The sequence below is a fragment of the Morone saxatilis genome, unplaced genomic scaffold (genome assembly GCF_004916995.1).
Source record: "Morone saxatilis isolate NCDOM2014 unplaced genomic scaffold, NCSU_SB_2.0 Contig19, whole genome shotgun sequence".
Classification (NCBI taxonomy): domain Eukaryota; kingdom Metazoa; phylum Chordata; class Actinopteri; family Moronidae; genus Morone; species Morone saxatilis.
The window spans coordinates 20469610-20494914 of NW_023339751.1; the positions used below are offsets into that span (position 1 = coordinate 20469610).

The window sequence follows — 25305 nt, forward strand, 5'->3', positions numbered from 1 at the left end:
GACAGAGAGACACAGACAGAGACACCACAGACAGAGACACAGACAGAGACACAGACACAGACAGAGAAAGGGATAATTGTATTCCTCCTTCTAAACTGGTTATTTGGGATCACACCATTTAATGTCTTCAACCACATATAATGAGGCAAGAGACAGCAAGTACACTTTTCACTGCAGTCTGTGTTTTATTTCACACATAGCCAAAGGGTGAAGGCAGAAATAAAGAACAGAGAGGCTAACAAAGAGATAAAAAAGAAAAGGGATGATGAGTGGTAATGGGTGGTTACTTTAAAGGTGTCTTTAAGGTCCTCCTCTGAGAAGGTTTTAGGGATCATGACAAAGATCCTCGTCAGCTCTTCATCCTCTACGTCTCGGTGTCTTGTTGAAGACCGGGACTGGGCGATAAACACCTACAGAGAGGGGGGAAACAGAAAACAACATTACCATAAACATGGATTTTGAAAGACTTCAATCCTTCTAACATCCCATTTACTCATGTTGTCTAGTCTGGTTTTGATTTCGAGCTGCTTACTTATGAAACGTGGGCTGTCACCTTCATACAAAGGACAGAAAACAATGTAGATGGGTGAATAAAGTCTGTTCTGTGTGCTCCTATGAGCTGTCTACAGCATCCTGGTTAATCAAGATCATCCACTGTTGTTTCTGTTTGCATAACCTCTCAGAGAGGACGGAACTGAGCTATGTGGATCAGCCTGAACGAGTCACTGGTTGTGGAAAGACGAGTTGTTCCTGTTGTCCCCATTTGTTTGATTTCATTTGCTTTGGGCACCACAATCAGAATGATCTTCGCCTCAACTGTACTGGAGGAACTGAGTAGAAGCAGGAATGGTTAGAAAGCAGCAGGAGACGATGTGGATTTTATAATACATATAATATTAATTCAGGCTCACATTTGTAACACTGCAGCTTACGGTTAACGCCCCTCGTGTAGCATGCTAGCAAGCTAACGTGACTGACACTTAAAATATATAAGATATTAACTTCATTAACTAACCAGCTGCCCGGCGGCCCACCGGTAACGTTACCTTGATGGGTTTAGTCCCTTCCATCAGCACTTTGCCGTGCATTTCCTCCATGGCCATACAGGCCTGAGAAGACTTGGCGAACTTCACATAACAGATTCCCTTTGACTCCTTGGTCTGCTTGTCTTTGACGACCCAAACCCCCTGGATGTCCCCAAACACAGAGAAACTTTCCCGGAGCTCATCTTCGGTTATGGACCGACTTGTGACCGCGAAAAGCCGGCTGTTAGGAGGGTCGTCGAGGTTTTCAGTTCCCTGTTTAGAGGGGTACTCCTCCATCTTTTCTTTCTGCTCAACAGAATGCTGCCAAACAGTAACCGTTGCTTCGTGAGACGTTTAGGTGCTCTTCGGAATTTCCTGCTTCAATTCGGAACTTTGGACATTGCAATTGAAAAGCAACACCGAGACCCGACGACGGGTACTCACTGTGAATCCTGTAGAAAACCAGTCATGTTGTCTTTACGTTTGTTTACCACGACTTGTTTCATTGGTTACTGTTATTTTCGAAAAGAGTGGGACAATAATTGTGTAAATCCCCATAGTTGTGAAGCCGTCAGTAGAGCTGGTAGGAGACCGATAATGTTCACTGCCACCTCCTGGACGGGAGGTGTACAAGCACTCTCTGGCTCTCGGTTGGTGAAAGTTACGAGAAGATGCTGCAGAGAGCTTTTGTAACTCATCACCAGCATTCAGATCCTTTCCTTCAGTAAAAGTACTAATATTACTCATACATACATGTATAATCAGGGTTTACAGTTCATTAGTAGCCTAGTTGGTTGAGGTCAAGCTCATTTAAACTATTTTGTATAGGACTTCAGCCAATGATTATAACCTATATAGTATATTTACATGTACTTAATTACATTCCCTCACTGTAACTTCTGATAAGATCGAGAAATATTTCAATATTTGTCAAGAATAAAATATATGAATTGACTACATAAAAAACTATATTCTTGATAAAGATATGTATACCTAATATAAGCTTGTGTTGAGCTGTGTGGATTTTGTCAGCTATCTACATTTGCATTAAGAGGTAAAGCGTTATGAAGACAGCTTGTACCAAGTCACCAGACTTAATAAAGAGGAATGTGCCTTTGAGGTTGTGACCTCTAAACTCCCATTGAGTCTGAGGACACTGTGGTCACCTTAAACAGCTTAAAACTGTTTATTTTATGTCTTGTTTATGTCTTTTATTGTGAAGTCTGCTCTAGAAAGGCGCTTTATGTATGAACTTTTACCTTTTAGCTATTACTGAATTATTATTCACCTTATATTGTTATTACTAAACTACCAGGTTACCAGAGGCACTGAGAGACTATAGTGAAGAATTTTAGTTGAAATGTTGCCTCCTGTACTTAAAGATAAGTACCACAGGTTTCCAAAGTTATATATAAAGTGTGAATTAATTAACTGATGAATTAATGTCTTGACTTGTTCATAATCATGATAAATTACCCACCCGTAAAACAGACTAAATAGCATATGAAAGCACCAACATGTGTACACAAAACATTTTATACTGAATGGAGCCAAAAATATGAGAACATGTTGAGATTGTCTCTATTCCCAGAATGTAGGAAGTGGAACTGGAATAATTAACACACATTAACACAAGTTCTGTACGACTAAAACGACTGATACTTTCATTCATCTGCATTAACAGTAACGAAATGCACATTTATAACGTTAACGTGCTTATTCATCTCCTTATAAGGCTCCTCCAGCAGGTGCTTTCTGCTCCACAATGCAGGCTGGGGAATCCGGCAGCAGGTTCCAATACACACTATCGCTTCCTTTCCTATCTCCTTGTCTCTTCTCTTACGGGACCAGAGACGAATCGACAACATTATCTTCATTTGTTTTACCGCCACTGTGTTATCTGTGTGTACTCAACCATAGTATCACAGCAACCAGACGAAGTAGAACACATTTAAAGACATGACGTCGGGTAAGGGAACTCCTCTACGTGTAATGGAACGGGGCCGGTCGGAACGGGTTGGCGTCAGGATTCGGACCGTGCTGCACGTGATTGGATGACGTCAAAAGCCGGTGCCTCTAAAGTGAAGTGACCTTCTTTACGTCCGTCAGAAACCGCTCATCGGCGCAGAGACGCAGCGTACACCGGCACCGGGCTGATCTTACACCCGCATATTTCAATCAAAAGGTACACTTTCAAACTTCCCGTTATATCAAAGACATTCTGAGTTTATTGCTTCATTATTGAAAATGATGCTTGAGTACAAAGAGGGAGGTGCTGGGCGGTAGTCTGTAGCTAACGTTAGCTCTTAGTGTTGGTGAATAGCTCGGTTGCTCTCTTTGCGTGAACAAAAAGGGTTATTCAACAGTAATGCGCCAGTTTAATGTTGGATTGTGTAATTGTTGTTAGGGTTCATATTTGCGCTGTCCACGCGTCTCTTGCCGTGAAGGTGTCCGCTAACACCGACGCCGACATTGAAGCATCCTTGACACACTGGAGCTCACCTTGTAGCCAGGCCGAGCTAACGTTATAGCTACCTGTTAGCTCACTGAGCGTTGCTATGAAAGAATATATGTGTGCGTAAATACCACATTAAGTTAGGACGCTGTCTGTGTATGGAAGCTACTTCCAGTTTCTAGTAGTTTCTACTGCTGGGTGTCCTTGATGGGAAGGAGAGTCCGCCGGTAGCCCGCCATGTTCGAGGCTGTGTGGGCTGTAAGAGCTGTAAGAGCTGTGCTATAGACTAACGTTACCTTCCCTCTGACTTTAATGGTACAGTGTACAAGGTGTTGTATTCCTCATGGCCCATAAGACCCTAACCACTGTTAGGTGTTATATAACTCAAGATCCAACTGCTGCAGTGCTTTCAGTCACGTTTGCTGCCCGTCAACTTATGTAAATTACGATAAGAAGTCATTGTTGTGTACATGGGGTATCTAATTCAGATACGACTGTTGTAATTGGGTTTAGATTGAACCTTTTCCTAGTGAGAAGTGTCACACCGGGCTAGTCGGCAGTGTCGGTGTCGCTGCGGCGGGTTTACACTGAGGACACAAACCCGGTTGCGGCAGAATGCGTAATCTTACCCTGTTTATTAAATGATTCCTGGTTACATTAAGCCTTTACTTTAAACCACGAAACTATAATTAACCACTTTATGGTGGAAACGTCCCCCGACTGTAGTAGGAAGTTGTGCTATTTAGCGGTAGTGAGCTTGTTATCCATGCATTGTGAGGGCACACTTTGTGTCACAGCACCGGTCAGTCCTCTGTGTATCATTAACAGACCTTTAACTTAGCTAAGTACATTCATGTGGCTCGTTTAAACTCATTGGCTCCCCTCCACATTAAAGCTGCACCCTCATAGCGGGGATACTGTTAAGACAAACCTTATTTACTCGACAAGCCTAGCAGCATATCTCGTGGAGTAACCCGAGCTGAAGCTGCCAGTGCCCGAAATAATGAGACTGCACCGACAGGGAGCGAGCGGGAGCGAATGAAAGCAAGGCTGGCGGGTTTCTGGGCGCCTTGTTGGATTTCCTAGAAATGACCTCGGCAGGGTGTCAGGACGTGTCTATGAGTGCAGCGTAAAGAAACCAGCTACAGGTGCAGGAAAAGTTGTCTCCTTAAACGACCTTCACAAGATGGCGCCGGTCAGACTGGAGAAGTGAACGAGCTTCCTGCTGTAATAACTACAGTCTATGAATAGAAAATGAGCAGTTTAATATATGGATGTAAACTCCCACAAATCCTTATTCAGAGAGGGGATAGGATTCTGATTTATATTACTACAACTGGACTTACTTCTTTAATACTCTTTATTCGTTAGATTGCCACCACATACAGTCGTTCCTTCTCAGAAGGAACATAAAAATGATGATACACAACTAATCCATGTCCCTCTCGCACCCTCCCAACAATGTGTAATAATTCTACTTCTGACTTTATGTTTCTCCAGCTGACTATGGGAGACATTGCCAAAGGAAAGAAGGCATTCGTCCAGAAGTGTAGGCGTTGTCCCCAGAAAGTGCTGGCTCCAGTGACACACAGTAGAGGAGGGTGGCAATCACAAATGTGGGCCCCAAACCTCCTGTGGTCTGTCGAGACCAAGACCGGGCGCAGGCCAGAGGGCTACTCGTACAGCAGATCAGCCAACAACGAGTAAAGGCAGTTCACAAGTGGTTAATGATAACCCTCTACCTTTAAACATGGAAACAATGAGGGGGGGCGTCGTCAACAAGATTATTAAAATGTTCTGTCAAGTTAATGCCACTAGAAGCAAAGCAGAGATTGATTGAATTAACATGTAAACATTCCCCTTTTAGGCTATTTGAAGAATAGTTTAATGCACGCTACTTCTGATTACAAAAAAGGCATAAATGATGGATGTTGGCCAATACTTTAATGTTTTAATATATTATAATATTATATTTAAAATGTGTTTGAAGTCTTCATTTTTCAAACAACCTGCTCAAAGATCTGCAGTTTATACTTAAGGCTTTAAAAGATAATTGGTGGAAGTTTGGCCGCAGATATGTTTTATCCTTTTAGATTGGAGGTCAGGTCCTGCCAGTTGCCTTGCTTAAATCACTTACCCTGCTTTCATCACTGATTATCTGTCTTTTCCCAGGTATTGTGTGGGGTGAGGACACCCTGATGGAGTACCTGGAGAACCCCAAGAAGTACATTCCTGGAACCAAAATGATCTTCGCTGGAATCAAGAAGAAGGGAGAGCGCCAGGACCTCATTGCATACCTTAAATCGGCAACATCATGAAGTAGTCATCAAAAAACAGAATATTTAATGTCATTTTATTGTATTTTTTTGTTTTGTAGGATTGCACATGGTAAATCTATGGTTTTATGTTTAGTCATTTGTACATACGGTTAATTTATGTTGTCTAGGGTTTGAAAAGAAGCACTTGTGAGTTCACAGCAAGTGTTACTTCCTCTTTAAGGTCAGGGTGTGAACAATTGTTCAAGTGGCTAAACATAAAACTATTCTATTTTTTTGTCTGTGTACTACTCTGACTCTTTGAGACGAAAGAGTAATCCCATTATTTAAAATATCTAACATGATAGGTTGCCTGACCTGTCACCCATTCTGTTTTCCATGACAACACTTGTCCAGTTCTTTCTCTAGTGGAGCCATTCGCCATCATCCACCATCCTCACTTTTAAAACTATAACTGAAAAAGTAATCTAATATTCGGTACATCAGCGTGAGACAGGTTGGAAAATCCTGGGATTTTTGATGGTAAATTTGTGACATACTTGCTGAGCTCTTCAGATTCCACACATTGAATTTTTTGTCCTCTTAAACGTCCGAACAAAACCTGGTGTTGCATTGTACGACTCCTGACAGATCTGTTGAAGCACAGCCCCTCTGAGCTCCTGTTTTTAACCTGCTGCCAGTCATCAGAGTATGTACAGGTTTTTGTAACATTGTGCTAACGGTGTCTCACTGTTATCTGCCTCTTTGCAGCTAAGAATTGTGGGGGTGTGAATATGTATTACTGCCTTCAAAACCACCACCATGCTGAGATCCCTGCAGTGTGAAATCAGCTGGCATACTGTCACCATGCCTACCAATGTTGTGGAGCTACTGTATTGTGTATATTAAAACATCAAGGGCACCATCTGGAGGGACAGAGCGATGTGTTATTTACCTGGTTTCACAGGCCTGAACGAGTGTAGTTTTAACTTATTTTACTGTAATCTGACAGACTGCATCTACAATGTTGTGATGGGACTGCTCACTCTCGGTGTGCACAGCAATACTGTATGCACTTAAATAATAATATAATGTGGTAGCTATGTTGTGGACAGGATGGATGCAGGAGCAATTAAAAGAACACGTCCAGAAATGTAAACCCGACTGGTTGTCTCTTCATTTTAAGCAACAGTGGTGATAAAATTCAAAGTTGGCTCAACTTCAGTCAAGAGCAGACCAATTCTACAATTGTTTCTCTGGAGTTATTGCAGGTTTAACAGTGGTTTCTATTTAAACATTAATTAAAGGAACGGTGATACCAAATGCTGCATATTCTTTCAGTTTCTGGAATGACACAAGGTGAAAGAGTATAAAGAAAACTGGTGAAAATGTAGTATACACTTTTAAATTCCTTACAAATAAAATATGTTTTTGCTCAATTATTATCTTCAGTCAAGACCAGACCAATTTACAATTATCTCTGCAGCTGTATTGAATTTTAATAGATTTATTGAAGGGGAAAATTACCCCAAATTGTTACATATTTTCTAAAACCATTAACTTTAGTCCACCTTAGAATTGCTTTAGTGTCTTCACTTCTATCAAACCAGTATATGTTAAACTTCAGTCTAGACTGATTCTGGCATTTTGAATGTGGCGAAGCCAGTCCACTAATTACTGTTTGAACAGGAAAAACAATTTGGTGTCTTAATTGTTTCCTGTTTAAATACCTTACAGCAGATTAGATATGGAATACAGCCCCTGAAAATGAAATGTTCTGGCCCTTTGTCCTGTGTAAATACAAATCACTTCTGGCTTAGTTGGACTTAAGTCATATTCTGAGAGCCACACCCTGTTGTATACTGCATCATGTTATATAATCTTTCACTGTTCATGAAGTCTTTCTAGGAACTGAGCCAAGTGAGGGCAGCTCAGGTCCTGCATCTAGTCACGTTCTCCCACCGATCAAAGCTCAGTGACGTGCGGTGACGTGGACTGGATCTGTCTGGGTCTGTCTTCAAACAATCTGCTTGCACACTGCCTAGTTACAGAAGGCTGAGTACATTGAGGTGTTTGTGCTGTTAGGCTGTAAAGTAATGAAAATATATGAGGATCTAATTTGCACAAAACCATAATTAAGATAAAGAGCTAAGAATTACTCTCTTCCTTCTAATTACATTCGGATTTATATAACTGCACTGTTTCTTCCATATGGGAAAAGCCATACGTGCAGTTTATTCTATCTATAAAGTAGCTGATCACATTGGTTTTAAATGTATTTTTCCTTTAGAGGCCTCTGTTATATCTGTGTAATATGAAGAATGTAAAGAAACACCACCATGAAGGACAGATTCATGGGGAGTTAGTAACGCCTGGTGGTCAAAGTGGGTATGACATGATAAAATGCATTTTGTAACACTGACACTTTTGTAATGAAAGACAAAAGAACACAGCTCACATAACTCAGGAAATAGGAGCCAGACACAGTTTAGTTGAGCTCACAGGCAGAAAGAGGAAGGCAAGGATCAACAGGTGGCAACAGACAGCCGGCACAACTAAAGGTAGTAATGTCAGCAAGGCAACGAAGACTACCTGGAAAGCAGGGGTGAACCAAGGACAGGTAAAGGCAGGAAAGCATGCTATGGCCGCCCTCTAAGTGACCAATGTGCTTTAGTCAAATTCATTATATCAGGATGAAACCCTTGAGTTGTATAATCTCCTTTTACAAGAGGAGCCATATGCAAGAACAACTAGCCGGGCCATTATAAGGAAATAATCAAGGATAGCATCTACAGAAAACACATGGAATTTGAATTAGGATGAGAGAATACATTTTTTTTTAGATAAGCCAAATGAAGATGGCAAATTAATAGTTGTAGGTAATATTTTTCCAGTTGGAAGGAGCCCTAAGCACAAAGTTGACTATTAAATAAGGAAGAAAGAATAGTTTTATGTGGGCAGTTAAAATGAAGGAGGCGTTATCAGACCAAAAATCTCAGCAGCTATGTCTCAGACTCACAGTGACTTAGTGAACCCTGGTGGTCCATGTGGGTGTTTCACAATAAAATGCATGTTGTGACATGTTTGTGCTCAAGGACAAAAGCGCAAATTATGTGATGTTGTAAGCGACATTTACATGACTGTATTGTGTATTGACTGGAAATCAAGAATATCAACACATTTTAAGTATATCACAGGTGAAAGTGTGTTAAATGTGTGTATCCTAGATTTGATATATTTCATACACATATCATAAATGACAATATTAGTTTGTGTTTGTAATTTGTGGTGACATTTATAGAGAGTGACATAACCAGGCACACACACAAACACACACACTGACAGGCAGCTGTAAACAAGGGTCTCCCCTTTGAGATATAAATACAGCTGACATATGACCCAAATGCAGGATTATGGATTAGAAACAGGTGTGTGTGTGTGTGTGTGTGTGTGTGTGTTCCGGGGGGAGGCCGTGGTTGTGACAGAGGCTCACAAGATGCATGACATGTTGGCAAAGACAATACAAGGACATACTATATCTTCAGTCAGGTGAGGCATTATGAGGTCACAACATTATTGTCAACAAACAACACGCACACACACGCACACACACACACACACACACACACATATTTGTCTTTCTGTACGTGTGAGGACCCTAATTCCTAACCTTAAAAGCGGTATAATTGAGTTTTTAAATAAAGAACAATCTAACAGGGGTCGTTCAAAGTGATTAACCTACAGAGAATTATCAGCTCAATCTCCAGCTCCCCTCTAAAACCCCACTGTGCATGCTTAACACCATAGAGAGGCTAGGGTCAGTGTAGTCTAATTAGACAGTCTGGCCTGAGATAATTGACAGTATGAGGTTTATCTGATGTTTTTTCGGTACATTGTGTGTTATTATATACATTATCAAGCGACTCAAAACATAAGTTTGTCAAACTTGTTTGGGGAAATATTTTTTATGGTACCACCATTCCCAGTCTTATAGCCTGTTGTACTTATGACCATGCTTTATTACTAGTCATTTGGACACATTTTTATACATCATGATGAACTACGGGTACTACTGTAGTCTTTTAAATGTACTGTAGTAATTATTTCAATTCAATGTGTCTGACTGAACTGTTTCATTCATGACTCCATGCTCAACTAGTTTTTGAGTTCCTGGTGTTGTTACTGTTGGAAAAACACCACCCGTGGACTAATATTAAAACATATTTAGTGTTTTCTTATATGTGGTCATTTTAGTGCTGCAGGTATATATTTGGCCACAAGAGGGTACCCTTGTCCTCACATATATATATTTTGCCCATGCCGCAACATGGCTTCCACAGATGGGAAGGAAAACAGAAAACCCTCAGTGTTATAGTTCCCAAACATTCCTGATGTATTCAGATGACCTTACTGGTTATTCTCCCATCAGCCCCTGTTCCAAGCTGGATGTTAGCCATGGGAATCAGGGAAGATGTTTTTTAAAAGCCCCCTTTCTAAACTATCCCTATCTTGCCAACTTTCTGACTGTTTTGATGTCTGTCTGTCCATCACTGAAGTTCTTTCTTGTCCAGTTCTTTTGTTAGAAAGACAGTCGATCAAGAGTGAAATTATAAGAGGCCTTCAAGTTTCAGGCAATGAACTACACATATTAAAAGGAATTTATATTTAAAAGTATGTGAACAAATCAAATATCTGTACCTTCAAACTTCACAAATCACTTTATGGTATCTCAAATTATTGTAGCAGATTGTTAAAGATGAGTAGAGGGTTTGCAGCAGTTAGTGGTGCCCACAAATTACGTAATTAATTCCTTTATATTAATATAATCAAATGATTATAGTCGTTCAATTTACCCATGTCTTCTTGACCTATACTCTCTCTCATACAAACTTGATGCAATCATTGTTTTTGGATAGCTGGCTAACTTTAGCTAACTAAAACTGAATTGAATTACAGTATGCAGATTCAGGACACTATTACTGGTCCATAGGGAAATCCCTGTGTAGTTTTCTGGCCCTGATCGTTATCCAAGGATCTGAAATCAGAGTCTGTTGATACCGCTTGATACCCAGTTCAATCCAATAATTACAAATATGTATCGGACCCCTTAAAATAACAGCTCTTATCAATCTGAGATATCTTATTTTTATGAGCTATTTGATCCAAATACTGACAATTCATAGTGGATCGATTGGCAGCAGTCATTAGGGATATTGGACCCAGGAACTGCTCAAACTGCAGACAAAAAATATTGACATGCCAGAAATCCAGCGATCAGATTGTCTGATCATTTAATTCTAAAATTCAGTGTTGATCAGACTTTTCCAGCGTAACCACATTACATTATATTAGTAATATTAGGGAACCTAATGGCTGAATTTCATTTAGCTGCTTCAGTTTCAGCTTCATATTATTGTGCATACTGGCTCACTGTCACACAGCCATGGCTTGCTAGGACACTTACTGTGTCCATCATACAGGAATATAATGATATATCCAGAGGCAAATATGAAAAGATTCAAATCAATGAGATGAAAAATGAATGGTGATACACTTTTTGAACAGCAGAGAGCAGTATCTACTTCTGAGTTTGACATGCTGTAAATCAATCAAGGTGAAAGACATCAGTTTTATCATCACATCATATAAACAACACTGCATTTTGACAAGTTGCCTATCAGTTACAACTTTTTAGAGAAAGAACAGACTCAAACAGGTTTTTCATAATTTTATCTGCAAAGCTTTTTAAACATACAGAATTCACATTATTGAAGTACAATAATAAATATAAAAGTACAATACAGGAAATGTGCACACATTTAAAATGATCATTGATAGTAGTAATCACCTAATGATATTTGGATTTTTTTGTGCTCTAGTAAACATTAAGCTACAATACAATCTGCAAACAAAATCTACAACCTTCATTTCAGATAGAGATTGTAGTCCATTGTGTTTCAGTTCAGATAGATTTATAGCCATACTGTGAAATTACCATAATACAGTGCAGTAGAAACTCACCAGTGGTCAGCCAAAGTGACTAGGGTGTCACTAACATATATAGGCATATATGAGAAATGAAAACACAGCTGTTAAATAGTCAAGAAATTGTAAAAATATGCTGGTGTTAAGATGCAATCAGCCTTTGTGCTTTATCTTCATGTCCACTGATGAAACGGCTGGACCAACATCTGCATCCAGATGGGCTAAAACAGACCCAGCTGCAGTGAAAACTCAATCAAGCCCAAACAGATTAGACTCTTGGTTATACAGTGAAAATAATGACAAACAAAACTTTTCTCTGATGCTGAGTGCTAATAACAGTAACAGTAAATTAAGTTACACCAGTTAAGTTCCCATTATTTCACTGTAAAATGAAGAAGTCAGTCCAGAAGAAGTCTGTCCAACAATAGTAAATGCCAGCCAGTAAATCAGTGAGTTCAGTCCACAGGTTAAACTTGGGTTGTGTTGCTTGACACCCCCATTGTTGTGACTTCCTCTGTGGTAAAAACTATAGATTAACACCAGACCCAAGTTATCCCATTAGCTGTTTCTCTCAAAAACTCTGAGAAGAATAACATTTGTCATAAATCGTCCTTTAGAGAGAACATTTGCATTAAATTGTAGCAATTGCGAGTCCTTCAGAATGATGGGCAACTATATTGTCACCAAAAATCAGCTCCCATAAACAGAGATAAAATGTGATACATCATTATAGCTGATGATCTAGTATAAAAGTTTGTGCAAAAACATGTCCCTGACAAATGGTGCAATATAATCTTTTCAAAAGGTAACAGATTCTGGTGAACGCATCACTATCTGATCACAATCACAGTAGGAGCAATTTTTAAGGATTGTCTGTGTTTATATTTGATGTTAAACATGACTCTCCAGATGAATGTGCACTGACTCTACATATACTGTTTGGTTTTTTGGCTTTAAAACACATTTAAACAGCAATCTGAACACTCAACATCCGATTATTTTCAGTCAGGAGTTCAGTGCAATCTTTGAGCACTCCATTTTGTGTCTGTTAAGGGAAGCAAGTCTGAATGAACTGTCTCCTAATCAAGTAGCAGAGTGGAGTGGAGTCACTCATTTTAATGGCATTCAAGACAAAAAAGAAAATCAGCGTTAGACTCTGATTCCTCCAGCTGTCTAGAGCTATGTGCACATAGCTTTTGTGCAAAACACTTTTGTGTTCAAAGGGTCAAGTATGTTTAATTAGCATGTGTGAGGAGTTAAATCGGCCTGCTTTCTGCTTTCTTTCTAAACAGAGAGGTCGTCTGCTCTTGTTCGGCTGCTCGTTCCGCTGGTTTTGCTGAATCTTCGTTTGTCCTTCTGACAGAGCCCTTCATTCGGACTAAGCAACAGCTTGTCTGGTCCGCCATTTTGGATTTGAAGGCAGCTGATCTCCCTGCTCCCAGGGCTGTAGAAGTTAGTGTCGGTCCTCAGGTATCCACCATCTTGGATCTGATTGTTACTAGTCTCCTGCCATCCAGGCGAGTAGCAGCTCATCTGAAGGATGTTTACCTCGTCCACGGCAGTGGCCATTTTGTTCTTCTCTGTGACCATGTTCTCAGTGTTTTGTTGGTTAGCCAGACGGTGGTTGGGGAAAGGGATGGGCAGGAAGTGTGAGGAGCCAATCACACACTGGTTGAAGTCTGGAGGTGGGGTTGATGGCGGCAGAGGAGGAGGCAAAGAGAGCTGTCGGGCCAGCGAGGCGTTAGCAGCGGTGGCGGCCTTCCTTTTGAAGAGCAACTGCCTGCAACGAACAGTTTTAGACATTTAACGGATATAATACCACCATGAAGTAGTCACCATTAGAATTGAAAACATAATATTTAAACTGTACCATGACCTGCAATAGAGGTTGTGAAACAATGCTATGTACTCTTGTGTTGCAAGGAAGTCTGATTTAAACTTAAACTACTTAACTTACTTAAAGTTGGCTATTCATTCCCTTGAGAAGTTGGCAGTCATTTCAGTCTTACAAGGTTTTTTTCTCACACGGTTTATGTTTACTTCCAGGAAGTAAAAATTGAATCACTGAAGGCTTAAAATAGTTGCAGGACTCTAAGTGTGGGAAATGTACGTTGCCAAAGTTTTTCTTATTTACATCGAATCCTACAGGACAAATACAAAGAGCCCATACACCACTGCCTATACACAAATCCCTATTTTTCAATCCATTTGAATACCTTTCACTGTTGACCACAACATAATCTTATCCCTACCTTAAACTGGTCTGAAGTGACAAACAAACAAATCAGAAGGACCTCTTAATGAAAATGTCCTCACACTAAAATCATATCAGTAGTTCTTCATCTTTTAGCCTGTTAAAGGGATATACTCCTACAACTACATTTTGTACCTCCATAAAGTTGGTGGATGCAAAGAAACAGATTACATTTTCTGTGATATTGATTTTCAAAAACACTGCATCGATTTTTGTTGAAGCACCAACCACTAGATAGCAGTGAATGTGATTAATACAAATGGATATCACACTGTTTTCAATTTTTTTAAACTCACAGTATATTGAATTGTAACCCCTGTATCGTAATATATATTGAATCGCCAGATTCTTGCCAATACAAATCCATAGCTGATGTATCGGTTCATCCCTAGATTATATAAAAGAATGATCAAAATGGATGCAGCAGGCACCTAGAGATCCTGATTTTCAGTCCCTGTATGGTTCAAGCTGGGTCCTGCATCAATGCGACTAACATTATCTGTATGTTAGATCAGGGATAGGCAACATGTGGCCCCAGAGCCACATGCAGCTCTTCAGCCCGTCTCCAGTGGGTCCCTGTGGCTTTAATAAATATTATATGGAAAGAAATAATGCTTATTCTTTAACCTTTTCATTTTTGTGGGATTAAAGAGAATCTTTTTAACATGTCATCAGCTAAAATGTGAATCATACCTTACGTCCTGACCTGGCACTTTTTCCTCTATATGTTGCCGCAATAGCGTGGCTACTAGTCTTGAGTCTCCCTAGCTTTACTAGCTATGGATTCCAAATACAGAAAAAGAAAAGTCTTGGGGAAGAAAGGAAAATGTAATATTGTGTGAACAGACTTCTTTTCTTGCACCAGCAATGCTGCTGGCGTACTGGTGTGCTTGATCTGCGGTGAGAAATTAGCATTATAAGACTCCAGATAAGACAGATCTTTCATTTTTGGCCAAAAATGGCTCTCTTGATAGTAAAGGTTGCTGACCCCTGTGTTACACCATCGCTGCCTGCTAAATGCCCATGTCTTTAAACTCTGTGCCCCCAGCTATAAATTCCAATGCCCAATCCAAGACTATAATGATAACATAATCAGTTGTATTTTCTCAGACTATATAAAGCTTCACCAGAGCCACAGACAACATTAACACAACTGTTATCCCAGACCGAATAGTGCTCAAATACAATAAGTGAATATGGACATTCTCAATGTCCATATTCAAAAGAGCCACAAATACTGAGCTTGATATTGTAAATTTGACCAAATATCTCAGATATGTCTTAAAACTGCGAGTTGGTTTAAGGTCAAAGCACAAACAGTAATTAAAAGCAGTAAACAGTAAACAGTAAAATAGGAAATCAATTTAAAACTGTATAATCTTTTGAAGCCAGATCTCTGTCTTGGAGAACAACTGGAGAAAATCTAGTCAACAAAAGCAGGAAAACAAGACCTTTGGAAATCCTGAAGCAACCAGTAAATTAGCAGTGAATTCAAGCCAATGAACAAGCCACACACAGTTCCTACCTGCAGCAGTGTCTCCATGCCAAGTGATGCAGTTCAACCACACTGAGAACCAGAGATACGGCCGACACAGCCAACATGAACACTATGAAGACATTTTTCTCTGTTGGTCTGGAGACATAACAGTTTACTGGATGTGGACAAGGCCAAGCCTGAGAAAGAGGGAGGGAGAGAATATGCATGTAGACCTCAGTATCATGTTTTAAATTTAGAATGAGTAAAAAATGGTTTTAATTTCTGGGTTTACCTTGCAGACATACAGAGGATTGAGGAAGATTCCATACAGGAAGTACTGGAGACACAGAAACACCACCTGTGTGGAAGTCCAGTCACAGTCACGTACTCATTTACTATAAACCTTATGCAGTAATGGAAGAAGTATTTAAAGAGGCCATATTATTTTCCCTGCAGTGCTTTAGTGTGTTATATAGGTTTTTGTTATTATATTTTTGTCAGGTTGGGAGGGACACTTTAAAAACACAATCTGATACAATGACTATTTATCTATTAAAAATGTTGTCAGTAACCTAATCCAAGTATCACAATATTAAAGTGATGTATCCTGATTACTTTTGCATTACCTCAACAGCAAATATGCAAACAAAAATGAAAGAAAATAAATTGCAATAAGAAATATTAATGTAAGTGTATTCTATAAGAAAACATAACAATGTAACCTTTGACAAGAAAATGGAAACAGAAAATATGTGTCTTCTTATATTCAGGTGATTATACACTAATGAAAACATAGCTATGAATATTTTATTAATTTTTGCCAATAGATCCTCCTAAATGTTACACAGTGGACCTTTAAGAGCCTTTAAAAGTGCTAACATTAGCAGTAACAGTAGCATGTACCTCCATGATAATTCGTATCAGAATACTAAGTACGTAGGTCTGTAGCAGCGCTCCCCTGAGGCGGATTCGACCTCCTGATAGACCTTCTCTTTTTTCCTTTCCTCCGTCCTTCTCGCCTTTCTTCCCCTGTTTCTCTCCCTCTCCTCCACCTTCACCTCCTCCTGGGTCGTCCTCTTTCCCTTCCTCATCTCCTCCCTCCTCCTCTCTGCTCTTTCTCTTCTCCTCTCTTCGTACATTGTGCATGGCGTGGCCCATGTAGATTAGACTGGGAGTGGACACAAACACGATCTGGAGCACCTGGAAGAAGATCAGTAACATTTACACTTAAAATCAGTTGAATCAAAGAAAATTAAAGGACTAAACCAACAATTTTGGAACATGTAAGCAACTAACTATAATTTTACTGCAGCAGTTTTCAGACCAGGCTTCATTCAGCCCGCCCATCCAGCTCCACCTCTTTTTCTTTTTCTTTTCTCTCCACCCAATGTTTTGGATTTATCTGGAGAGCCTGGGTGGAGTCAGGACTGCCAAGATGGCGACAGCCAGAGCTGAGCACAATGAGCTTCTCAACGGCTCTTCAGTAAATTACGGCTGACATTGTGAAGACTACATCCATTTTTTAATTATTATAATGCTTGCAACTTCATTTAGCATTTGAAAAAACATAGAAAAAAGGACTTAATGTTAGATAAAAACAAACAAACATGTACATTTTCTGTACCGAAATGAAAAGAGAACAATAGACATTTTAAACAGCAGCCCATTTGAAATAGTAGAATAAACACAGGTATAACCAATGTTAATTAATTAAGGTTCCGTTCCATTCAGGTCAAACAGAGTCAGGGTGCATGCTGGTACACTGGGAAGGCTCAGCTGCTTGAAATAGAATGGAGCCTTAATTAATGTCATTGATAACACCTACTATGTAATTTAAAAATTGCTGCTGTGAAAAAATGTCTTTAGCTGCAAGGAAAGAACGTATCAATCTTAAAAATCTGCTGTGAAAATTGGTGAGCGACACCATGTGACCTGAAGTTGACAGTCATCACAACTAATACGGCCCTTTAATTCAAATGATATACCTATTATTTCCCCACAGTCATCATTTTGTCTCTGTTTTAATCTTATCACATGGCATTAAGTTGTGTACATTACCCAGTATCGTATATGTGCTATAGGGAAGGCTTGGTCATAACAAACGTTCTCGCAACCCGGCTGTCCAGTGTCACAGTCGAAATCTTCCTGTTCATCTCCCCATGATGACTCAGCTGCAGTCCCGAGTACCAGGATACGGAAGATAAACAGGATGGTCAGCCACACCTGTGGAGCAACAAACAGAAATATATATCAAACCCTCAGAAACAATGGAAATATAGGAGATAATGTATGGAAATAAGGAGGTAATGAGGAGTTTTTGTTTAAGAAGAACTATTAAATAATAATAATAAAATTGAAAAATGTTATAAAGCGTGTAGATTTGCAGGAGCACTGTCTACCTGATTGAATGACTGAAATGTCCATTACACGAAGGTTTTAATTGAGCAATGTCTTACTGATTTTACATTTACAATTATTCATCTCATGTATTTTGTTTCCATAGTGAGGGATAATAAAGTTGAAATGAATGCTACCGCTGGGTTAAAAGTTAAATAATGCAATGGGGAGGAATGATTTAGTGACAATTATTCAGGGACTCACGATTATCTAATATGAGCTTAAGATAAGATGGATAGTTATTGATGTTTTTTTTAGAGGGAGTTATATAAATTAAAAAAATATTTTAAGACTTATTGTAGCAGGGGAACAGTAGGACCCATGCAGGGGGTATTAGCCAATCAGATAAGAGCCACAAACTAATAAAGAGGCCCACGCTCACACATGGTGCTTTGTGTTCTCCTTCATGTTGCTGAGACTGTTGTTCTGTACACTTGGGGCTTCCACTAATCCAAACCTGTGGTTTTTATCATCAGTTATGTTTCATGTTCATTTTAGCATTTTTATTGTTTGAACATGGTAAGACTATCTCTCCTCTCCTTTTCTTTTTGAGTTTTAATAAATGTTCTTCAATAAATATGACCCACACTTACTGTTGTGGCCTTATAACAAAACATAATGTAATTACACTAAATTCTTTGCTTCATGATGCAATAACCAAAAACCAAAATATTCCAACAATCTGCAGCATTTTGTAATTAACAGCCTGAACCAAATATGAAATGCATTTTCCCACATTTTGTAATAAATTATTATGTGGGAGTGGCACTTTTCTTTTTGGGGGGCCCTGTCAAACGACCACTGTAGCAGTCAACTCATAAACTCGTGAATTTGTTTTTTCAGGTTCCAGGTCCCTGAGTTTGGCTGTATTAAAATGATAACAGAGCTTGTTACAGCTTTTATGTGGCTATTTAGACCAAGATCAGAGTCAACTATAACACCAAGGGGGACACCACAGGTTAAAGGAGTCTAAGTTTAATTTAGGTTAATTGTTACATAATGCACCATATTAGTACATTTTCATCATAAAAAGTGTTTTGTAATAACCACCACAATATGTAATAATTTATTACAAAACACAGGAAAATGTCGAGTTCTTACATAATGCAGTGTTATAAGCCCATGTGTCTCAGTTCAGCTATTAATTCCATGTATTTACCACCCTTATGATTTCTTCAGCGGTTCTACAATGTAAACAAACAGACCTATTCAGACATAAACTTTATATCTGCATATTATTAGAAACCATAAGTCAGGAGACGCAGAATAAACAGGATGATTAGGAAATATATTAATGTTCTATTCTGAGCAGGTTTATGGCTGTTTACCTTTTTCCAGCATGTGCAGAGGAAGTCAAACTGGTGCCGTGCTGGCTGGCATGCAATGTGTGCAGTGTGTACATGTATGTGTATGTGTGCAGTGTGTCATACTTTGCCAACAGAGGTAGAATGCTCCTGCACTTCCTCCAGGAAGTTTCCCAGCAAGCTCCAGTCTGCCATGACTGATTACAGCTCAGCACAGATCTTTCAACTCGCCCACTGGTTGTCTCTCAGCTCTGCAGGTTCAGGAATCACCTGAGGAACAGAGAGCACGCACACAGGTTTTATGTCTGCAGCAGAGTCAGGTGTCATTTGTTGCAATTAGGCGTCTTCTAATGTTAGTGGTGGTTTATTTTAACAAATAACAACAAGTTTTATGTATGAGGTTATAATGTCCATGAAAACGTCTTCAGCCATGTTACTCTGCCTGTATACACTCTTATGCCGATGTATATTTTGGAATTTATTTTGTGTAAAACTTAATTTATGTTTTTGGTGCATCTATTTTCCCTTCTCCTTTTCCTTTTGTCTCCGCTTGCTTAAGTTAGTTATTTCCCAGATTGCTTTCAGTAAAACCTTTTAACATGTTACATTTAACTTTACATCTGTTTACATCTAATAGAATATCAATGTGACTCACACTCAAATACAGCTCTCTGGATTTTTGGCTTTACATGAGTTTTATTTTTTATAGTGCTGCACAATATGAAGATATATGAGATGTGTGATGATCAGTATATTGATATTAATTGTTTAATGGCCACCAACAGTTTATCTCCATGAACTAACAATTATTAACAACAGTGGATGGAAAGGCACATTAATAAAGTCCGCCTCCACTCAAAAATCAGATTTTCTTCTTGTTCCTGCAGTGTGGTGTTTGATCTCCACTGTGCAGAACGATGTCTGTGCAGAATTTGATAGTAGAAGGATGTTTTCACATTCAGCTGCTGAAAGTGAGAAGTTTGTCTTTGCAAATTGAAAATAAGATTTTTAAGGGGTGCGGCCTACAAGCATGATTTGTGACAACACAAATAGTTTGGTCATCAGTAACAGAATTATTCTGTTACTGATGACCAAACTATTTGTCTGGAGGGAATCATTACATTTTCTTTTGCCATTTTTCTAGCAATTTGCTTTAAATATGGATGGAAAAGTGTGTACTGGTTGTAGCTGTAATCAGACTGCTTGGTGTGTGATTGTGGTTAGCAAGTGCGTGTATGTGTGTGTTCTGGTATTATCCTGACCCTGTGACCCTCTCTCAACCCCGGCCCTGACCCCATTAATAAAAATGTCTGTGCCCATGTCTTAGTTTAGCTTCGCCCTCAGTTCCCACACCCCCCTCCGTCTGTCCCTGGGGAAGGAAAACTAGACGTCTACTGTAAACACACAGTCTGTCTCTGTCCTTTTTTCTGTCACTGTGGATATGGATGTGTATGTTTACATACGCATACTACGCATATCTTTTTCTCTTTAAAAAAACAATACAATGACAGTATTGACAACAAGTGACAACAAGTCTTGGAACTATACTTTTTACTATAACTTTTATGGTATAAAGATGAACCTGCAGAGTTTATAAAGTTTTCTGAGATAGATAATCCAACATAGTTTTTTGTTATTAGTCACTCATTGCTTCAGGGAAACTTCAATATGCAACCCATACTATTACTATTACTAGAAACTGCTAAATCTAGTCCCTTTTAACAATGACATAGATTTGTTTTATAGTTGTATGGGATTTGTTTGGACTAAAAGGTTACATGCATTGCATAAGATGCAAAGTAGATGCGATAAGGTGCAATATATTTATGAAGCCCTTCCCATTTGAAAAGGAGGTGTTGCTCCCTTTTAGCTGCAGGTCGAATTTTTAAGATAGTTTATTTTCTTTACTCTATTTAAATTTTATTCAACCAGGAAGTCTCTTCAGATGCACGATCTCTTTGGCACGAGATGGCAGCGTCGGGTAGATTATTAGAAACAGATTTTTGAGTCGGGGGAGCACATGTTTAGTGATGTACTGCATCCTGCTAGTCTGTCTTTTCTATGTTCATGTTATCTACTTTTAATCTTCTTACTGCAGCGTTCAGTTTTTACAGTCTGCTTCTGAAGATTAATTGTGTAAACCGTCAGATTTTCAGATGCAAAAAGCACATCTTGAGAGAATTTAAAATCAGATATGGGATTTTCTCTGATATTCTCTTATTTATTAAATGCCCTTCCCTTCCTGTTTTTGTGAAGCCCAGTCTTTGAGCAAACTGTGTGTGTGTGTGTGTGTGTGTTGGTTTGTGTATTTATGCTTTTCACAAGTGCTCCCAGCATCATTAATAACAATATTACTTCCTTGTATAGACTTTCTCCTGACCTTTGCGTGCATGTGCATGTGTTAGTGTGTGTATGTGTGCCCATTATCCAGCACTCAGTATTGTTCTGCATCCTGTCTTGATAACGGGCACAGAGGCACAAATGCACACACACACACACAAAGGACCTGTCTCTCTTTCCTCTGCTGGTTCACAATAATAGATGATAAACCGTTGACATTGCTCAGACCTGAGGATGTTTTAAGTCTGATAATAAACTTTATTTATAACTTACACTATTAATCTTCCACAATTGAAGGTCAACAAGATAAAAATGTGACAGGAACAAAGAAAGAGGAGTTGACAATACCAACAAATAAATCAAACATTTCCATCTTTAACTTTAAATTTGAGGGTTGAGAACATTTTCTACTCACTAAAGCTCTTTCATAGACACCCGCACTAGACTGTTTTCCTTACGCTAATTCCTGAAAAGTTAAATTCTGAGAGGCTATTGAAAATGAAATTGATGATGTGTTTTAGGGACAAGTTGAAGAACTTTAGATGAAATTGCTTATGATGCCTTATTAAACTTATTAGAACCTTTTGTTATCTGTCCTCCTGTCTGTCACAGTCCTGAAGGAAATTAAGTTGGTCTTTAGTCAAATATTAGATATTACTTTGCTTATGATGACAGCAGCTCCTTCTTGACCACAGCAACTCTGCCTGTCAACCCCGTGATGGTTTTTCTATCTTAGAAATCTATCTTTTGTTGTAAAAACTTCATTTATAGGCCTAACACTATTTACTTACATTCACACCATTGGCTGTTTCAGAGACGCTTTCAATGTTTCAAATAACAGGTGAAAGCTCAAATAAAAATACTTGAAACTTATTTAGCAAGTTAGTGAAGACCAAGTTGTACACTTGACGCATACACGTATTTTACCTGATTTAGGATACAAAGCAGGGAATTGCAGTTAGCCTGAGAAAGTTAGTGGTTGCTCTTCTCTTCCTCAGCAGCTATTGTTGAGGTGCCTTTGAGCAAGGCTCTTTTTTCCCGCACTTCTTCCCTGTCCACTGATCTTCAACGGCCAGCAGCAGAAGACTTCCAGATGCTTTCCGGTTATTTAAGGTATTACTTCCTCTTCCTCTAGTAAAAAGTTTGTGTTGTGAATCTGAAAATGTGTACAGCTTCAGGCTCTGAGTGGAGAGTCAGACAGCCAGAGAGTTCATTCAGTTGAGTTGTCAGTGAGACAGTCACAGCAGCAGACTGATGAGAGCAGTTTGTGTCCAGAGGTCTGAACTGAAATATGTGTGAGACTTAAGTTTGTACCAGCCTCCTTCTCTCTCTCTCTCTCTCTCTCTCCCTCCCCCCCTCTCTCCATCGTCTACATCTGCAGCAGAGGAAGTGGGCCTGGTGCCTCCCTGCCTGCTATTCAACTCTTATGTATGTGCATGTGTGTGTTTGTGGCGTCTGGCATCTAAAGGAAGTCAGATATTGTATTAGGACACAATGGCTGCAGGTCCCAGTCACAGTCCATTCTTCTCTATATGTCTCTCTTTGTGTATCTGTTAGGTCGCTTTAGTTGTGTGACTGAACAGGGGTGTCATGCAAGCTAAAATTCTGGGGAGAACAATTAGAACAAGAGGCATGGGGTCCTTCCCCGCATAAAAAATACGCAATTCTCTCCAATTTGACATATATAAAGATTTTGAATATTTCAAATCTTGTAATCTTCCATTTTATATTAGGGTAAATACTGTAAATGTATGTAGAGATTTTCATTTCAATCGTGATAAACACTCATCACCTAGAAATTTAAGGGGCATACATTCAAATAAAAAGACTATATCCACAATGCAAATTAATTTAGAAAACATGGGTAATATATATATAATAGCTGTATTTTCAAACACAATGCATGCAGCAAATAGTTTAATGCGGTCAAAACAGGAAAGTCAGTAAATCCGCCTGTATTCATTGCAAAATAAATATGACCTGAACATTGCAGTGAATGTGTAGTGAAACATCTGTTACTAAACCCTGTGACACAGGTGAGATATAAGCTATTAAAATTATTACTAAAATAGCATTGGCCCAATGGTTATATTGCTATAAATGGTTTCACCAAATCAATGTCCTTATTTTGAGAGTATATAATCACTGCTCTTGTATTTACCTTTACTCAGCCCTCATTATTCAGTTGGTGCAACAAATTAAATACAATGCATGCTTTTGCCTCCTTGTACAACCGGGTCTGAAATAAAATCCAGATATCTAAAATCTGGTGGGGGAAAAAGTTACATTTAAAATTCACAAGCAACAGTTTGTACCTTCCTTTCACACTTTGTACCATAAAATAGTATAGTTTACACATAAATGTAGTGGTGTCACTGTTTCCAGTTTTATTTTGAAATACTCCTTTCTTCTTTCAGTAACTTCACATCCTGTCTTTGTGCGTTTTCCCACCGTCCTGCTTAGTTTCACCTGTCCCTCATGATTTTTCCCTCTAGTGTATTAAGTCTGTGTGTCCCCTTGTCTCGGTGCCAGTTTGTCTTTGTGTAATGTGTCAAGTGTTCCGATCTTTCGTAGGGTTTTTCTGAACTTCTTCGTTCTTTGTTTGCTGAAACTTACTTGATTTTTCTTTGGATTTTCTGCCTTGTCGGATTTGTTTTGACATCTGCCTGCCTCACTATCCTGTAAGCGTTTTGGACCTACCCTGCTTACACAATTGTGACATATTATTGTTAGATAATAATAGCTTCAGTGTATAATTTAAAGAGCAGCAATTAATCTGTAATTTGATACTGTGGGAAATATGCTTATTCCAATTCATGTCAAGAGTTGGATGAGGGGATTGCCAGCAGTTGGTTAGCTTAGCGTAAAGACTCTGGGGCTTAACATCTAGCTTGGCTCTAAGGTGAAAAAAGGCCTACCAGCACCTCTCAAGCTCACATCTAAAAATTGTAATGACGTGAGGCCGATTTAAACCCAAAAGCACGGCACAGAAACTATCAGATGCAAGAAAGTGAACTGCACATAAACTGTATAATTAAAAATGGACGTAGTCTCTGTTCATAGGTTTGTGACGAGCCGTTATGAAGCTCAGAATGGTCAGATCTGGCTCCACCAGCATGCTGATCCAAAAATGAGCAAAGACGTGGAGGGTTCATTTACAGCCTGGTACTTATTACAGGCATTTTAATGTGTTACAGTAGAGTATGTTCAAGGAACTGCAGTTTTTGTTACTTGTATTGTGTACTGTGTAGGCTTCATTTGCCAGCCATTGATGTTGCCTTTTGGTTAGGTTGTTGTAGTCCTTTGCTCTCTCTTTTTTTACCATTGGACAGAGCCTGGCTAGCTGTTTCTCCTGTCTTTGTGCTAAGCTAACTTGCTGTAGCTTCATATTTTGAGGATGGTATCAATCTTCTGTACTACTCCTTTAATAGGAAAGTTTCTTTCATGAATCTATGTGTTTGCTTAGAAGAGTTCACATTTTTGTAAGTGTAGTTGAGGAATATACTGTATATAGTCTATATAACATACTGCTGAATATAAAAAAAGTCCTACAGTGTCATCATTTACTTGGTAAAAATCAGGGTATCATGTGGTATTTTATCAGTTTTTAAACTTTCCATCCATTTACTGGAAATTCACAAAGCACATACAGTATAAGTAGCATTGCTTCTGGCCTTTCCAAGAAAAACACAGTTGTCCGGTATGATGTGGGAAGCCAGTGAGGGATCATAGCAGCAGAGGAGGGAAACAATTATAATGATATTTCCTTTTGTTGCTTCAGTTCATTTCACTGTAATTCAAATTTAGTTCAAT

At 39.0% G+C, this 25305-nt stretch overlaps 3 protein-coding genes across 3 annotated transcripts in view; 1 reads left to right on the forward strand and 2 right to left on the reverse strand.

Moving 5' to 3' along the window:
- rbm45 (RNA binding motif protein 45) overlaps nucleotides 1-1355 on the reverse strand; it is a 6200-nt gene extending 4845 nt beyond the window's left edge. Inside the window, exons 1-2 of the mRNA XM_035664006.1 lie at nucleotides 1047-1355; nucleotides 288-410 (exon numbers count right to left, since the gene is read on the reverse strand). Of these exons, the coding sequence (XP_035519899.1) occupies nucleotides 288-410; nucleotides 1047-1322 (399 nt within the window). The 5' untranslated portion in view covers nucleotides 1323-1355. The remainder of the gene's footprint in view (nucleotides 1-287; nucleotides 411-1046) is intronic.
- A 2347-nt stretch (nucleotides 1356-3702) lies between these two features.
- On the forward strand, nucleotides 3703-6894 carry LOC118329621 (cytochrome c-like). Its single transcript, XM_035663852.1, has 4 exons — nucleotides 3703-3747; nucleotides 4981-5029; nucleotides 5073-5189; nucleotides 5653-6894. The coding sequence occupies exons 1-4, from the start codon at nucleotides 3718-3720 to the stop codon at nucleotides 5796-5798; spliced, it is 342 nt and encodes a 113-aa protein (XP_035519745.1). The 5' UTR covers nucleotides 3703-3717; the 3' UTR covers nucleotides 5799-6894.
- Nucleotides 6895-11454: 4560 nt separating this feature from the next.
- Nucleotides 11455-22771, reverse strand: LOC118329796 (gap junction alpha-5 protein-like). Its single transcript, XM_035664107.1, has 7 exons — nucleotides 22420-22771; nucleotides 19279-19422; nucleotides 17510-17674; nucleotides 16355-16651; nucleotides 15744-15809; nucleotides 15500-15648; nucleotides 11455-13500 (listed from the first exon to the last, which is right to left on the reverse strand). Exons 2-7 carry the CDS (start codon nucleotides 19345-19347, stop codon nucleotides 13005-13007), a joined length of 1242 nt encoding a protein of 413 aa, XP_035520000.1. The 5' UTR covers nucleotides 19348-19422; nucleotides 22420-22771; the 3' UTR covers nucleotides 11455-13004.
- Between the last annotated feature and the right edge of the window lie 2534 nt (nucleotides 22772-25305).